This window comes from Catharus ustulatus, chromosome 3 (genome assembly GCF_009819885.2).
Source record: "Catharus ustulatus isolate bCatUst1 chromosome 3, bCatUst1.pri.v2, whole genome shotgun sequence".
Classification (NCBI taxonomy): Eukaryota; Metazoa; Chordata; class Aves; order Passeriformes; family Turdidae; genus Catharus; species Catharus ustulatus.
The window spans coordinates 98,831,520-98,849,424 of record NC_046223.1 but is presented as its reverse complement, the minus strand read 5'-3'; the positions used below and the strand labels follow the sequence as shown (position 1 = coordinate 98,849,424).

Here is a 17,905-nt window from a genome sequence, read left to right as displayed (position 1 = left end):
TGTGAGCAGCCATGGCAAACAGCGCACCTACTCACTTTAGAAGCCTCAGGAGTCATACTGAGGGTGGATGGAAGGCTTGGGGATTGTAGTTTTGACAATATATATGCAGAGTAGGAGCTTGATAGATACAGGCAGTTATCATCTAGATGACTAGCTTAGGTGGAGCCCTAACAAAATATACTTAAGAAATACCTGTTGGAATATTAAATTACCATCCTAAACCTATCAGTGGGAATTCCAATTTAATTATATTGAAGTCATGGGAGATATTACATATCTGTGTATAATTCAATGTAAACAAAGCAAAATAGACCCACGCCTCAGAGTCTGCATGCAGAAAAAGAAATTGTTCATATACCTCATATCTCAGCTAATACCTTCATTGTACTTTGAGTCTATTTTTATATTAGTAAATTTAAAAGGAGTATTCCTCAGCATTGGAATTCAATTGTTTATGACATTAACTTATCCTTGGTGTGTCTTAGGGCAGTTCCAGCTATCCCATATCCCATTCATGGTAGAGTTATCTCGTAAAAGGGATTAATGCAGTTTCTGCTAATGTCCACTGTCTTTTCAAAAGGAAGACAGCTATGTAAACAATATTACTCAACAATTTGCTGGCTGTTCCTTGAGAGCTGGTCTCCATGCCAGACCTAACAGGCATGTCTGGGTGCATCTGAGATAGTAGAAAAGATGCAGCCCAGCATTCCTGATGTGGTGTGTACTCAAGACACGGGCTGCTCCTTCTTTACACGATGGTGACCAAAAACGACATGGAAATTGTAGCTCTAAGGAAGGGGACAATCCATCCAAGTGTTTAGCTGAAATCCTCTTTCAGTTCTGTATTTTATCTACCTTTTTCCAAAGAGATTATTTCAGGTGAAGGAATACTTGCAATGTAACCTTAGGAACAGAACACCAGGCTGTATTCTGCATGCCTGGTTTTCCATTTTCCCTGCCTCCAATTGGTGACCTCAATGTGTCAATATTTGGAATGACTAACATGTAAATACAGCCATACCAAGTTATGTCATGCAAAGGGACATTCTTTCTTACTGTTGAACTGATTGTTCAATTTCTTTTTTCCCCTGAGTCTTCAGGTGACTGAAAACAAACCATGAAGCCAAGAGGAGGAAGGATTCTGGAAACCTGACAAATCAGTCTTGCTCGGTCTTGCCTCTGTGTCTCTTTCTTCATCATGTGGTGTGCATTCTTTTTTTGTACCTTCACTGTGACAGCACGGGTTGAGATTTTTGTAGCTAGAGACCTGTGCCGTTCATGCACTGGTTTTGAAGACAAATCGATGGAAATGACGAAGCGGCCGGGGAGCCCAGCGGCAGGAGCACTGACCGCGGCCGCCCCTCACCTCAGAGCCGCGCAGGCCGGGCCGGCCTCAGCGCCGGGGCCGCTCAGCGCCGCCTGGCGGCGGGTGGCGGCAGCGCCGGGCGCGCGCGGGGCGGCGGCCGCCGGGGGTCGCTGTTCCCGCGGCGCGCGGCCCCGGAGAGGCGCCCCCGGGGGTCGGGGAGCGCGCGCGGCAGCGGGGCCGAGGGACAGGTTCACCCACACGGGGCGGGGGGGAGGGAACTCCCGGAGCTCCGCCGGGTCGAGTTTCAGCCTCCCCCCCGCCGCGCCCGAAGGGGCTACGCGGGGAGGGCGGCAGCCCGTGTGTGCTCTGGGGAAGGGCTCTCGCTAGAGGGGGGCACGGCGCCCCTCGCGGACCGCCCCGCGCTTCAATGCCCTTGGCTCAGGCTGTCACCTCTGTCGAGGGGCCGGCAGCTGCAGGAGCGGACAGGGCGCTCCCGCCGATGGCACTGCCTTCGTCGTCGTCGTCCTCCTCCTCCTCTCCCGGCCCCGCTGGGAGCGCTTCCAGGCAGCGCCGCGCTGGGAGCTCAGGAAGCCGCCGGGCCACCCGGGACCGCCCGTGCCAAGAATCGGCGAAAAGAGGCGGCACCCCCGCTCCCTCCCTCCACCCAGACCCACTCCAGCCGCCTCTCCGCGGGCTTCCCGGCCGGCGGGAGCAGAAATAGCCTTGCCCTTCCCCGGCGGCTCGCCCCCGCCCCAACACCTCCCCTTCCCCGCCGCAGCCGGGCCCGGAGTTCCCGGTAAACAGGCGGCTTCCCCGCCCGCCCCCCGCGGGGCTGCGGCCGCGGGCCGGGGACCCGCCTGACGAGAGCTGCGCCAGGGACATCAATATTTCAGTGGCTCCTCAGCGCGGTTCTAATTAAAGGCTCGGGTGATGCGCGTCCCCCCCCCCCCCCATCCCCATCTTCCCACCGCCGCCCCCTCCCACTCCAAACACACACACTTGGGACCGTCTCCTTACGTCGGAGAGCAGCGAAGGAGTGACTGAGCCCTGCCCGGGAGAACCGAGCAGGGGGAGGGACGGGGGGGACCGGGGCGGGAGGGGAGAGAGGGCGGGAAGGGGGGGGCTTGTGCAAGCAGCGACGCTCCTGAGGTTGCCAAGTGGACTTTTATTGTTTTCCACCCACTTCCAAGTCGATACTATCTGCCGTCTCATGTCCATCCTATAGCCTATATAAGCGGCTGCGCTGGGGTTGGCGGCGATGGAGTAGTTTGTGGATACGGCGGGAGCGCAGGGACGGGAGGGGGGCGGGCGGGCCAGCCGCGGAACACTCGGACTCCCTGCCGTTCGCGGGCTGCTGCCGTCCGGGGAGCGGCTCCGGGGTGAAGACACCTCGGCTTCTGGGACAGAGACACAGGTAAAGCGGCCGGCGAGCGGCAGAAACCTCCTTCCCCTCTGTCTCCCTCCCCACGCCCCCATCCCTCCCGCCGCGCCGGGCCGGAGCTCTGCGTGCGGCGGGACCGCTGACAGCCCGCGGGCGGGAGCGGCCGCCGCCGGACCCCGCCGGAGTTGGCAGGGCAGAGCCGCCGCACGGAGCGGCCGTGTGCCAGGGGCCGTCAGTCGCCCGAAGGCGAGCGGCGCCGGGATGATGCTGGCCGCCGCTGCGGGCTGCTCCTGCGGGGAAGGGCAGCGAGGAAAAAGGGGAGACTGGCGGTGCTGTACCCTGCCCGACCGGTTCCCCCCCAGCCGCGCACCTCGCGTCCCGCCGGTCCTGCCCGCAGCCCGGGCGCGGGGCCCCACAGCGAGGGTGGGGACAGCTGCCGCGGCTCTCCGGCAGAAACTTCGGGGAAAGTTGTCGCCCCTCGGCCGTGCTCCTCCGCTCGGCGGCGGGGCGGGGAGAGGCGGGGCGGAACGCCCGTCCTGGTCGGGGATCTGCTCCGCCGGGGCACCCCCAGCGCGGCCCCGCTGCGGGGCTGCGCCCCCGCCCAGCCGCGGGGCCCGGCGCCGCTGCGGGAGAGCCGTGCGGGCGCTGCCCGCCGCGCTGGGGCGGCTCTGCCCGGGGCCGGCGCGGTGGGGCGCGGGGGCAGCGGCCGAGCCCCGGACCCCCCGGCCCGTCCCGCTCCGCCAGCTCCCGCAGCCCGGAGCGGGCTGTGCCCCCGCCTTGTGTAACCTGCCAAGCGGTCCCCGCTCTTTCCTCCGCTAATGTTTCCGATTCCACCCCCACGAGTCTCCCCACCTTCGACCCACCCCCAATTTTCTCTTCCAGTGAAACAGGAGATCTCACATAGCAGCGGGTCCTTCCTCTTCATCCCCTCATGCGCTCTTCAGGTCGGACTGCAATGAGTGGACTGAGGTCTTCTGGGCTGCTGGGGCTGGTACTCTTAATGCTCTCAGCAGGATACTGCAAAGAAAAAACGGACTCCACAGATTTGAAGGACAAGCAAAGTCTCTTAAATCTCATCATGGAGATCATTCAGGAACTGAAAAGGTACCACCTGGAGAAGGACAGTGGGATGCAGTACTTCTCCAAGCATGACTATAACTTGGATCGAAGGGAAGTGGCTGACTACGGAGGATACCAGGACGAGCAGAGAGTTGGTAAGTCACAGTCCTTTTTTGTTTTTTCTCTAGGGTGCCTCGGTGAATGAGGTAGTGCATCAGGTTACTAATTTTGTATTTTGTAAGAATTCACCACTCAAAATACCTGCATATTCCCTTTGGTATCAGAAACAGCCACAGATGGCAAATTTGGAATAGAAAACCTCCATTCACCTCTCAGAGTCTTTTACTCTCTGGATAATGTGCTCAACTCATAGTCCAACTTCCTGTGGCTTTGAACAAAACCTAATAATATGGGAAAATACTGAAATGGGCTGAGATCAAAGAAACAAGGGATGAAAATGCTTTTTCCTGGAAGGTTACCACTTATTATCATGTGCTTGGTTTAAGTGTTTCTTGGAAATGACCCTAGCAAGAATTCTCCTGCAGGACTGTAGCATATCCTTAAAGACCTTACATATAGAAGTGCTCCCTGCACCTCAGCTTCACTGAACTGTTCACCCTGCTTGTTAGTTCCTTTTGTACTCCAGAGGTAGCACCTTTGAAATACTAGGGAACTGAGCCAGTACTCCTCTGTCACTATGCAGGCTGTGACCAGTTTGGGACACTCCTGTAGTCATCCTTCTGCTCATTTGACAGGCTCTTCTCTAACCTACTTAGTTTGGTGATGTACTTCTGTGCATCCAGTTGAAACTTAATTAGTTTCTCCTGCTGCCATGTCTAATTTAGTGTTCCCTGTCACTCCCAAGCCCTTACAGCGTAACTGCCTCTCATCTGACCCCTCCAACTGAAAGTGACTTCCGGAATATTTTCCGGCAAATATCTACTCACCTTTTCCCAAAGTGGCTTTAATTTTGATAGTATGCTATTTATTTTGTCTTTATTGATCTCGTAAAGCTTCATTGTACCTTTTTGTCATTCATACTCGAATATCCTCGTAATTTGCATTTACTGGTGGCTGTCATGAGGATGTTGCTTCTCCATTTGGATGATTAATGAATGCAGGAAGACAGTTTTATTCTACTTAAGGTCAACATAGGAGAGAACATTTTGTTTTAAAAATGTTGAAGAGGCAAAGAGGCCAGACCATGATCTGCTCAACTCTAAATCTCATCTTGGAATGTGGGCATAGTTTTTGGTCACCCTGTTGGTGTGAAACATCTGGCTTGTGTGAACAGTTATCTACAAAATTAATAATCTTGCTTCAGAACACATTAGTTGGTAGTGTTGCTATTGATTCTGAAGCAGGATTTTTCATTCTGTTATTATAATGGAGTTTTTCCCAGCAACTCTGAAAAAGGAACTACTAGTTAGAGTCTTCCATTTCAGTTTTGGCATCACTTTCCTAGTGAGCTTGTCCCATGGGAAATTTCTGAGTGAAGCATGTGTGTTTTTAATGCTCTTCATGACATAATTAGGTCAAATAGGATAAGGTCAATTTTACTTACACTGACTAAAGTTAGGAGTAAATGAAGAATGACTTTCGAGAAGTGTCTAAATTCACAAGTGAATCGGATCTGAATGGAAATGCTCTCTGCTTTATATCTGATAAGAGGTGCCAGGGGAATGAAAAAGGCTGCTCAGGCATTCATGGTCAAGTAAATAAAGCACCATATAGCGTATCATACACAATCAGCACTAAGCTATCAGCATAGAGTTTGTAACGGAAAGCAATCAAAGATAGCTGTAAATCAGGAAGTCACAAGCAGGGGTTAGGGCTAAAATGGATTTCAGTAAACCAGTTTCATTTTGCCATCTGCTGAACACAAAACACAAAGCGGTAAACCACAAACATAGGGAGCCAGAAGAGAGCAATTTGCTTGGAATCATTTCCTGTGAATTTTATTTACTGCTGGGGAGGAGGGAGGGAGGAAAGATTCCTGTAAGTAGATCAATCCAGTTTCATGATTACAGTAGAACAGTGCTTCAACAGACATACCTGGGACAGAATAGTGGTTACATTTGCATAAAAAGATTAGAAGATATAACCCCAAACTTGAATATATCTTTGGGTCTTTACCACTCATATAATAGGAAAGAATTTAAATCTAGGTAGACTTGGTAATGTAGTCCATAGAGAGCTAAAATCTGACTCTTAGTTAATAACCATTGTCATTAATGATTTCTCACCTAACAGACATTGTTCCATCAGTACTGTGTTTTACAGAGCATTTTACAAGGTCTCCCTAAGTAAAGTGAATGCTTGCAGTTTGGCCTGCTGTATGCAAGGACCTTTGACTTCCATGCACCTGCCAAGACATAGTGGTGATGTTGCTGGACAGAGTATTCCCTGTCCTCATTCTATGCTTGGCAAGCATAAGTCCAATGCAGCTGAGTAACTATTCTTTTTTCTGTCCAACAGAAATAGTTCCCAGAGATCTGAGGATGAAAGACAAGTTCTTGAAGCATTTAACAGGTATGTTTTAATTTTGCATTGGTATCCATACTTCACATAGATACCGTAAGCTACACTACTCACCTGTGAGCTCTGCTGATTCATAACTTACTTTTCTTTACATTTCAGGTCCACTCTACTTTAGCCCAAAATGTAGCAAACACTTTCATCGGCTTTATCACAATACAAGGGACTGCACTATCCCAGCATGTAAGTAAAAGGAGCACACACTTCCTTAAAACAAGAGGAAACTCTAAAATTTATTAGCTCTATCAAGTATCTGGAGTGATACAATGTCAGAATGCATCCCCTGCAAAGAAAAATTTGGTCTGCTCTAAAATGTACTAAGTATCCTCTACAGCATTGCTAGAACAGCATCAGCATTACAGAGAGGAAAATGGAAATAAAACTTTCTCATCGCAAATTCACTATGTAGAATGGCTGTGAACACTGCATCCTTAGGTACTGATTTATTTGCCTCATGGGTTCCAAACCAAGTGTTTGCTTTTCGTAGGAACATGACTCCTCTCACAAATACTTTCTATTTAATATCCAGTTCTGTAAATTCAATATGGGATCACAAATCCAGGTGGGGTTATTTACTCTTCATCTATTATTTATATAGGACACATTTTATAGACATTTTCTATTTTGACTGTTCAACTACCAATCTTCCAGTGATGCTGACAATGAATCTTTGCAACATTTTTCTTCAGTGAATTATAACAGTATAACTTCTTAGCTTAGAAAAAAAAAAATAAGTCCAGATGAACACAACTAAGCAAATGCAGCTTATGATACCTCATCACTGTTAGCAGTAGAGAGAATTAAATAAAAATCAAACACTGACTTTTATCAGCCAGTAAATGTGACTCCAGATTCATACTGAGGTGGACCTGTTGAGTAAGCAGATGCTATTTTAGTACGGGCTTTTCAGAATGGAAGCACACTTTATTTTACTTGTCTGAGGTCAACCAGTTGGGTCAGTAGCAGAGCTGGGAATAGAAACAAGAGTTACAGATTCCAAGGATCAAATATTAATAAATAATTCAGTCCAGTGCATTTTAAAGGCATATTTGGTAAGAATTGTGGACATTTGCTCTGTTTGTAAGGCTTCAAATTAGGAATTCCTTGGAAAGACAAGGTTTTCTAGATGACAGGTAACCAGATCACACTCTCTTTACATGGGTGGAGAAGTAAGTTGTTCATAACTTGTCTGTTCTGAACAAGCAACAGTCATACTACCTTTTTCATAAGGATCACAACACAAACATCATTTGGCTCAGCACTAATGAGTACTCCAAGCTGTGAAGCTGAAAACTAGTTGGCCTTAAAGGCTCTAAATTAGCCTTTTCCTCCTGACAGGTGACATATCCTCCAACATAATGTCTGGATAATGGAGGATAATTTGTATGGGTGGCAATTATACCATAACTATGCTGTGACTTGGGGTTTGTTAACATTTCACCGCCAGAAAACATTAGATGTAGTTAGTCCTTAATGAAATAATGACTAACAAAATGAACATCACTTATTGGGCTGGATTGACTAGCATCTCTTTAAAGTAACTTTCTTCTAGGAAAATGAGATGAACAGCCTGCTTTAACTCTTCATGCACAGAACAATGCTACTTTTTGATTATATCCTGATTTCAAATTAGACTTTTTCTTCTGTGTAGAAATCTGAAGGCCAAACAGCAAAGAAACAAAGTGTCTCTGATGCTGCAGAGCGGTGGTAGGCAGTACAAAAGCATTGTGTTGGAATACTTTCTAGTACTTTGTACAGTGTAGTAGCATTGGTACCTGAAAAATAATTTACTTTTCTGTCTGTCCACAACCAACTTTCACAAAATTTACTTTCAGTTTTTCATGTAAATGAAAAAAATCACCAGCATTTTTAATAATTTCTTTAGCTTTGCATTGGTTCTGTGTCTTACTATGAATGCGTCAAAAAGTTGAAAGTACCTAAAATATGAACAACTAACAATAGGGCTACTGTGGAAAAAAACAATTTTTCTAGTTTTAAGATGAAACTTGATACTCTTATGAATGTTTATGATATGGTCATTTACTTGGGCTGGACTTAAGATCGGTATGACTAGAAGATGTTATTTGTCTAATTTAACAGCTTTCCCAGGAAGAAAATGTATTGGAGAGTGGCATTACTTAATATTAAGTTGACAGACTTGCTCATTGAGGGCTGGATTTCAAAGGTGGATGAGCACTACTTATTCTTTCTCTAATATGGAAATACTACAGTCACATGTTTAGATCCCGCACGGAAGCACAGGCACAGATGTATAAATTTTTATACATACATACATACACTTGGAGAGCCTCCAGGCACATTCATGCTGTTTGTTTACAGATAGAACATGTGCAGAAGTCAGTTGCATAGTAACACGTGCCATTAGACACGGCTTTTAGTTATTACCCAATTTTTACACATTCCTCTTGTAAGTCAAAGGAGTTGATTTTTATTCTGTTGCAAACTAAGGTATTCCTTGAACTTTGCTATGACACAAATTTGCATACTGAAAACAATTCTGATTTTAAAGGCAAATTTTATTACTTTGGTAATCTAGTCATGCTTTTTTTTTTTTTCATACAGACTATAAAAGATGTGCCAGGCTTCTTACTCGATTGGCAGTAAGCCCTATGTGCATGGAAGGATAAAGGTAAGCTTTTTCTTAGCAGAAATGACATTCCACTGCATAGCAAAGCAGTGGATGTTGTGTTTCGTACATGAAAATTCATGGGAATATAATAACAACTCTCCTTCTGATAAGGTATTCCCCTCCCAGAGGACTTAAGTAACTGGCTTAATCTGGCAAATTTTGGCATTAAGGAAAGGGTACCCCCTACTGGAAGTTATTACATAAACAGCCATTTGCATCATCTGTGAATTATTTATAACAGCATACAGTTAGCAGATAGTGAATTTGTTGTTACAGAACAAAACACAACAGCTGTGGCTTATTTTTCAAGAGTTTACTCAGTATACAATTGGCTGTATCGGCAGCAGCAGCCACCCTTTTATGTGTGCAGCTGTAGATATGTGCTGTACTCAGTCCTCAGTAGTATGAGTTAATGTATACATAGCTACACACATCCAAGCTTCATAAATGCAGGTGCTTTTCTAGTAATTCAGTTAAAATGTATTGATAGTAGCATTGATAAACTAACTTCAAGCTATTTTGGTATTTTGGGATTTCCTTTTGTACACCTTTCACGTCTAAAGGTTAATTCCCTCCTTCTTTGCATAGATGGGCCTCTATTTCCCACAAATGCTTAGGAAATATCATGCACTAAAATGAAAAAAAAAACCTATCAACCAAACCAAAAACTCCCAAACTATCTGTATTTTAGAGAACTGTAACGTAAGAATAAAGAAGGACTAATTTACATTCTGACTTCAACCTTTACCTGAGACAAAATGTGATCTTCGACAAGGGATAAATAATGACCATGCAGATTTGTCAGTAACAAATGCTGTCAAGCCAAGAGGCTTTAACTCTGTGACAAAACAGACATCTTGTGGAAGGAATCAGTAAGAAAAAAATAACTATTAAGCATTTTATTTTATTTTAAGCATTGGCAGTTTTGCGCTTTACTCTTACAAGGAAGCTGGGGAAATAGGATCAAGATAAATGTAAAAATCACTGGAAAAAAGATAAGTAAGTTGCTAGTGCTTTATTGTCATAACTGGGAAAATGTACTGACCAGTGTCACACAGCTTCATTATAGGTTTGATATTGTTCAGTATTTTCATTAATAACTTGGGTGATAGAATACTGTATTTATGTACTTCAGTATTACAGGACAAGCAACCATGATACAGTACAACCTTAAAATTAAAAATAATCTTGGAAAATAAGCCGAATAGTCTAAAACCAGGATAACAGATAACAAGCAGAATTATGAGGTCCTGGAGGATTATTCAGCTGCAGAAATACATGGAATTTGGTGACTAGTTAGATAGTGCTGTCGAAAACATAGGTTTTGTCATGGACTACAAACTAAGCAAGTTAGCAGTGTTACACTTGGAGAAAGTCAACCAGTACTGGAATTTATAAATAGAATCATTGTTTATGAAACTCTTGGCATAATTACTGTCACTAGAATCCTATACTTAATTAAGGACACCACACTTGAAGACATATGGATTCTTCTTGTAAGAGTCCAGAGAAGAGCAACATGGATGACCAAAGGTCTAGAAATCTCAGTATAAAAGAACAGTTAGCATTATTTAATCTAAAGAAAATTAGCATTATTTAATCTAAAGAAAACATGACTGCAGGAAAACCTGATGGAGCTATTAAAGTCATTCTCTCTAACTAGTCTGGATAAATGAAACATAATTTGTTTAATTTTGCAAATAGGTGAATAATGTTATTACCTTACCTGTTACCAATACCAATGAGCAGATACATTTGAGTGTGAAATTCTTTTCTCCCTTTCTTTAGAAAATCGTATCTGTATCTTAACAACCTGTCATGTAAACATGAACTTGTAATGCGAAGGAATGGCAACTAAAGTAGTTCATATCTCAAGCTGGGAGTCTATTCAAAAACGTCTATCTCTCAAACAACCTTTGCTCAACATGTTTCTATGTCAGTAACAACTGTCCAGTTTTATTCACACATCAGTGTGGTAGATTCCTTAAGCAGCCTCCATTAGCAGATAGAAGACTATCCTCTACCACATACATCTGGAGATGCACTGGTGTCTCTCTGTAAGATTAAGCCTCTTTTCTCCTCAGGGCTTTTCCACTGCATCAGTTCAATTTGTGTGAAACAAATTAGGTTTTTCCAGTTCTGTTCAGTATCTGATCTTTGTTTAATTTCAGGTTTATATAAGTGGGCTGGGCTATAGATGGACTATTACTTTGACAAACTGGTAATTTTGTTGGATTTTTCAGATCTATGCACATCTATCCATGTTTAGAGATCAATTTGGAGAAAAGAAAAAATATAATTTATTTTTATTCGTACTTAAAGTGCATTTTGGACTAGTACAGCTTCACAGCACACAAGACATTGAAACTCAGAACTAAGATCAAACAAGAAAGTAATATATGAAAACAGGAGTTAGACAAGTGACTGTCACAACACATACCTAAGTGGGCATATTTGTGTTTATGTTACAACATGTCTTATGGAGCCTTCACTTTTCTCACATATCTTATACATATATAACTGAGCTCCATCTTTTTTTTTTTTTTTTTAAGAGTGTATATTCCCTTTCTCCTTTCTGCCTGTCCTTCAGACAAGAGCAATGCAGGGACCCAGTACAGCCCTTCAACTTGTTGAGATTGCATGAATGAAGCCAGAGCAGCAGATTTGCATTATGCGATCTCTCAGTAGTCCTTTTTTTTTTTTTCTTTTCCAGTCAGCCATCCAGACTGTACTCCCTGGCTGCCACCAGCACCACCTCTAATTGATTTATTCTGTAATCCCTTCTCATGGTCAACACAGCTATGCTAGAGTCCTGTCCTTGATGCTTCTTTTTTTTATTCCATTCTGTTCTTCAGCCTCTTCTGCTTCCTAGTAATTCCTGTATTCCATGCTTGCTTTGCTCCACTCCATGCAGATACATCCCCCAACTGTTAAGTTGCCCATATCTGCAGTAGGTAAGAGATGCCAGGAACACGATTCCTGAAGTCTTCACCTAAATAAAATTCACACTTCAGATCATGAGCAGTTCCTGTGACAGACAGTGCTGAATCTGAAAACCCCTTTGACAGCATTTGTCACAGCCGCTTTGAAACAGATTTTACTGCTTCTGTTTGAAAACTGCAGGTGCTACTGTTTGTGCCCTCCCTTTTCCATTACCTGTTCTTTACGTGATCTGATAACATGTTGAAAATTCCTTGCACTGTGAGGAGTAGTTCAGGGACTAAGGACTGCGTTATCATATACTTCTGTTTTGAAGATTTCTTCTTATTTCTGTATTGACAAATATTAATGGGGTTTTAAAAACTTCTAATGCATCTACAGATATTTCAAATAAAGTAAAACTAATGACACACACTAGTAAATACAAGAGTGGTGCAAGCAGTTGGAGTCTTGGGCTAAGCAGAGAAAATGAGGTTTATATATTATAAAAGGTTTATTAAAGACATCTACCAGTTGCTTGTTTCCTTAAGATGCAGATGCAAATAATTAATATTTGTACATACAGGTCAAATATTCTTTGCAAAAATCGCTAACAAGCTTAAAACTGAAACTTCCTTTGGAACTCAGAAAAATCTGTGTAAACACCTCAAGATGTATTGACCATACTAGTAATGTATGTGACAAATGTTGAAAATACAAGATAAAGTTGGAAACTTTAACATATATAAAGAAACTTTTAACATATATAAAGAAAAAACGGAAACATTTCACTAAATATCCCATTCCTGTACACCATATTCATTAATTTTTTTCAAATTATTCTTAAACCAAGATATTTGAGCACTTGAATTTTGCTTCAAGTATTTTGTAACAATCTAAACAGCAGACTTAAATTGCATTCTCCTGTCGACTGCTGTTTTCTCAGAGTAATATTGAGTGCATTGAAGAAGTGTCAGACACTTGAATTCCATAAAAGTGAAGGTGAAATTAGGATGAGGGGTTTGTCTATTATTCAGTGAAGACCTGTTTTCTAGAAAGTATAGCTTGATCTGTTTTATAGTGTTGATCATTATACAGCTGTTCAGGGCATGTTCAATCACCTCTTCTTGGTGCCAGGAAGTGGTTCCCAAGTTAACCAATTTAAGATTTTTATCAGAACTACTGCTTTGAGTTAAAAAGACAGCCAGTGTGCATGGTTACTAGTGTGGCATTGTCCAGGTTTATTAAAAGGCACCTCATAGTTTTCCCTGCTGTGGGATAGCTGTGGCTGGCACCATATTGAACATTAAGAGCTTCATAATCTTCAGTGCATAGATCTCTGTGATCACATTACAGCAGAATTCCACCTGGATGTGCACACATGGGAAATTTTATTTTTTTTAATGTAAGCATGGGAAGTTCTACTACAAAAGCCTACTGGCACAGTATTTTAAAGTTTATATTGATATTTAAACCACTAAATTCTTCTCATATAGATTAGCATTTTCTTAGAAAACTTATCATCATGCACAGTAATAACCAGAATCAAATTTGGAAAGCTGTAATATGCCTTTACAGTAGCTTGCATTTGTGCTTTTAGAAGTTAGCACAGTTGGCTGGGAGCTGTATGCTCTCAACAGAGGCAGTAGTCAAATTGCATTCAGGATCTCCACTAAGACTCTCCACCATCCTTCAGCTAAGTTCCAGCCTAACATTCCTAGACTGTATAATAGGAATATAACAGATTGTATGGAATATAAAAAAAAAAATTAAAACAGATTTATCAATGCTAAATATCTGGGGTCTACTCAAGGGTTTCTGAAAACACTAGGGATTTAGAAAACTGTGAGTTACCTGATACAAAACTGTTAAGTTACCCATACAAAAGCAGGTGTAGATGAGATGACAAATGAGCATCCTTACAACCATTTTTCACCCCCAGTGAGGTGCATATTCCCAGTAGTAATGAAAGAAGTTTTTATTACATTTTCAGTGTTTAACATGTAGATTGTACCACACACTGATCAAACCAAAAGCGTGTGAATTTCTTCTAAACATCACTTTTTAACATCATATTTTAAATAGGCTACAGTAGGAGCATACATACAGAAAATAAGCTAGATAAAAATGCAAAGTTTACATCAGTTTCCTCCTCTAAGGAAGGGTATTAAAAAAAATAAAGGTAATTGTCCTATCTGCAAAGCCAGAAAAAATCCCTAGATTACATTAAGATTTTCTGTAACATTATTACATTTCCTAATAGCTTTCAAAAATTGCACAACTTAATGTTTAAATACTACTAACAAGTATTTCTGTATGCACCAATAGCTTGATATTCAATGGATTATGTCAAGTCCAACTGACTTCGCATACAAATGATTCCATTACAAATAATACTAAAGCAGTAGAAAATGTAGAGAAGCTCAGAGTATCAGAGAATTCACACTGATCATGGGGAAGACAGTTGCCAATGTTCTGACAGATAGTATGAAAGTTTAAACTGTGAAAAATATAATCAGCAGAGTTCTAGTATTAGATTACCACTGTTTTTTTTTATCTCCCCTCTGAACTTTTGATGGCTGTAAGACACCAAAGCTTCATCTGGGTCTGTTTGCATGGAAGCGTCTTTCAACTGTGTAGTTCCTGCTGACTGAAAGAACCCTGCACATTTTTTACTTCTAAGTAAGAACAAAAGGTATAGAAACACATGAAACTTGGTGCAGACTTCCAGCATTCAGTGCTCACTTGTCTAGAAGAGGACAGACTTCTTAGATACTTGTATATGCACTACATTTTACACTACATTTTCTTACAAGCTCTAAAGGTGTGGTAGGACTGTGAAAACCGTCACTGCTTAACCTTTGAATCAACATTTCTAGAATAGACAAAATACATACATAAGCAATGTGGAAACCTGTACTTTTGTATTGGTGATTTTGATATCAGTGTCATAGACATGGTGATTTCATTCCAAGAAACTCTTCTGGAAGACTTAACAGAACAGGCAGCAAATTGAACCATTGCAGCTCCTGCTTTTTTGTGGTGGCTGAGTGTTGGCATGTTCCAGGGGTAACAGTTATTCAACCAACTCTAAAAAAGTTACTTGTATTTGTTTCTTATTTATGTGAATTCAAGTTTCTTCACAAGTGGGCTGCCCAATAAAACATCAAATCCTTCATAGATCCTTCAAACTGGACACCCATCTCCTTACACCAAGGCATTTAGACAGCATTTTACAGTCTGTTAATGCTGTTCCTGAGGTTTATTCAATTCTTGACTTCATAGATGCAGTCATTGGAACAGATTAACTATGAGCACATTTTTAATAGGTAGAACTGGATTTCTCTAGTGTGTCTACCAAAAATGAACCATCAAAAAAAGTGATGCTTTCCAGAATTTTAGCCTTGATTAACAAAGAAAGTATTAATGTAACAGTCAGGCTGATATGAACTGAGCTAAATCTGAAATTCACTGTTGATCTTTCCAAAGTTATTACTGAATTCTCTAGTTTTATTTACTATTTTCACTATGATAAACACATTCTCAAACACATATATGTGAGTATAAAAATGAATGAAAGGCAATTTTCTTCTTTCTTTTAATCCACCAGATGTTAATACCATGACAAGAAACACCAAGAACCAAGAGAAGTGCCTTGGAAACCAACAGGGAAATAGAACTTACTACCTTTTAGTGAATTCCATTGTGAACAAGAGATTTATTTTTGCAGATTGACAGACTACTTCCCATAATTCTTTTAACATGCATTTTGTATGTCATCAACAGTTTGCAGATTGACATTCTCTACAGTAGCATAACTGCCAGTAGTACTTAATGCTCCATACTTAAAAACACACTACAATTGATGTGTAATGCTGCCAAAAAATATGTTAACACAAATATTTCACCATGAAAATTCATGTTCTATTGCTTAATTCTACAGTTTTAAGGAATGTTTGTTTGTATATTTAGAACTACGAAAGATCTGCTCCACAGTAGTTGTGGTCACTTGATATCCTTCATGCTTATACAATTTTTTAAAAGTTTGGTTAAAACAGACTTGCATTGGGGTCACATTGTACCCTGGAGTACAAATTGCATGACAAACAGGAACGTAATTCCAAGTAGACATACTTTTTGGGACAGTGGAGCATGGATTTTGTATACAAACACAAGCTGCCATTAATTTACTTTATATAATAAATGTATAAAACATTCCAGCAAACGTGCAATATGTAAATACTGTAAATAAGCATAAGTAATAAAGTGTTTGGTATTAATTTGTTCTCAGTTTGCTTTCTGTTCACTGAATCCAAGTAAACAACCTACCTTCTGGTAGCTACTATCATTTATCCACACTTAAATTTCTTTGCACAAAGAGTTCACTAGTGTAAGAAGGAAAGGTGTACTCACTTCAGAGTTCAGTAACTTGGACACGCTGGATTTATGAGGATGGATAGATCTGTTTCAAACCACAGAATGTCCAGACTACAAGGCTGCTCAAATTCTCCACAGCATTATAAAATGGAATATTTTTGTAGACTAACAGCTGTTCTGAGGTTTTTGTTTGGGGTTTGGGTTTGATTTGGGGAGGGGCTTTTTGTTTGTTTTTTAATAATGTGCAGTCTGTTCATGATACTGCAAGGCAATCTAATCAGAAAATATCCAGTAAATCACTTTAGTATTGTGGAATTTTTAAGGAGTTAGTGTTACTCCAAAAACCTTGACACAGGTTTCCTTTTCTTCCTTAAATCAGATATTAATTCCAGTTGTCACAGTAAAATTACTTAAACAGGAAGAAAATTTTTATGTGCAATCCATAAATCCATGTAATTGTGTTTGCATGGCCAGGTTTTGGTAGTTGAGGGCTAGAAGGGTGGCTTCTGTGAGCAGCTTCCAGAAGCTTCCTCCATGTCCAGCAGAGCCAATGCCAGACAGGCTCCAGGATGGACGTGCTGGGACATCAGAAATGGTAACACCTATGGGATAACACAGCTGAGAAGGGAAAAGTTACTGCACAGTTGTAATTGCAGCCAGAGAAGAGCTGGGTGAGAACATGTGAGAGGAACAGCTCTGCAGACAGCAAGGTCAGTGCAGAAGGAGGGGCAGGAGCTGCTCCAGGCACCAGAGCTGAGATTCCCCTGCAGCCCCTGGTGCAGCCCATGGTGAGGCAGCTGTGCCCCTGCAGCCCGTGGAGAACCACAGGGATGCAGAGATCCACCTGCAGCCCATGGAGGATCCACAGGGATGCAGAGATCCACCTGCAGCCCGAGGATCCACACTGGAGCAGGTGGATGCCTGAAGGAGGCTGTGACCCATGGGAGACCTGTGCTGGAGCAGGGTCCTGGCAGGGACCTGCAGACCCATGGAGAGAGGAGCCCACACTGGAGCAGGTTTGCTGGTGGGACTTGTGACCTTGGGGGGGACCCAGGCTGGAGCAGGCTGTGCCTGAGGGATGCACTCTGTGCAAGTGACCCACATGGCAGCAGTCTGGGGAGGGCTGATGCCTGTGGGATGGACTGACATTGGAGAAGTTCATGGAGAGCTATTTCCAGTGGGAGGGACCCCACGCTGGAGTAGAGGAAGGAGTCCTCTACCTGAGCAGGAGCAGAAACAACTTGTGATGAACTGACCATAACCCCCATTCCCATCTCCCTGCACTGCTGGGCGAGGAGGTAGAGCTGGGAAAGAAGAGTGTTTTAAGGTCTTATTTTACTTATCATCCTGCTCTGAATTTGATAGCAATAAGTTCAGTTAAAATCCCCAGCTTAAGTCTCTTTTGCCCATGACACTATTTGGTGAGTGACCTCTCCCAGTTTCTCAGCCCATGAACCCCTTGTTTTATTTTCTCTCCCCTGTCCAGTTGCAGAGGCGAGCAAGAGAGAGGCTCTGGTGAGTACCTGGCATGCAGCTAGGGTCAACCTACTACAATAAACCACAGGTACTTTTATATTAATACTGGCATTTATAGTTTCCATTCTATCCTCAGTTTGAACCACAAAATGTATAACCAAAACCAAACATAACCCTCCTCACCCTGAGAGCTACAGGA

At 42.6% G+C, this 17,905-nt stretch overlaps 1 protein-coding gene across 1 annotated transcript; it reads left to right on the top strand.

Moving 5' to 3' along the window:
* Positions 1-2,476: 2,476 nt before the first annotated feature.
* ALKAL2 (ALK and LTK ligand 2) lies at positions 2,477-16,949 on the top strand. The gene is made up of 6 exons (XM_033054165.2): positions 2,477-2,720; positions 3,570-3,901; positions 6,225-6,278; positions 6,387-6,467; positions 8,868-8,934; positions 15,464-16,949. Exons 2-5 carry the CDS (start codon positions 3,619-3,621, stop codon positions 8,930-8,932), a joined length of 483 nt encoding a protein of 160 aa, XP_032910056.1. The 5' UTR covers positions 2,477-2,720; positions 3,570-3,618; the 3' UTR covers positions 8,933-8,934; positions 15,464-16,949.
* Positions 16,950-17,905: the final 956 nt, after the last annotated feature.

Bases quoted from the DNA above. Each gene is read 5' to 3' on its own strand.
- ALKAL2 (XM_033054165.2), top strand. From the start codon at position 3,619: ATGCGCTCTTCAGGTCGGACTGCAATGAGTGGACTGAGGTCTTCTGGG. The intron at 3,902-6,224 runs GTAAGTCACAGT...TCTGTCCAACAG, and splicing joins CCAGGACGAGCAGAGAGTTG to AAATAGTTCCCAGAGATCTG. The intron at 6,468-8,867 runs GTAAGTAAAAGG...TTTTTCATACAG, and splicing joins GGACTGCACTATCCCAGCAT to ACTATAAAAGATGTGCCAGG.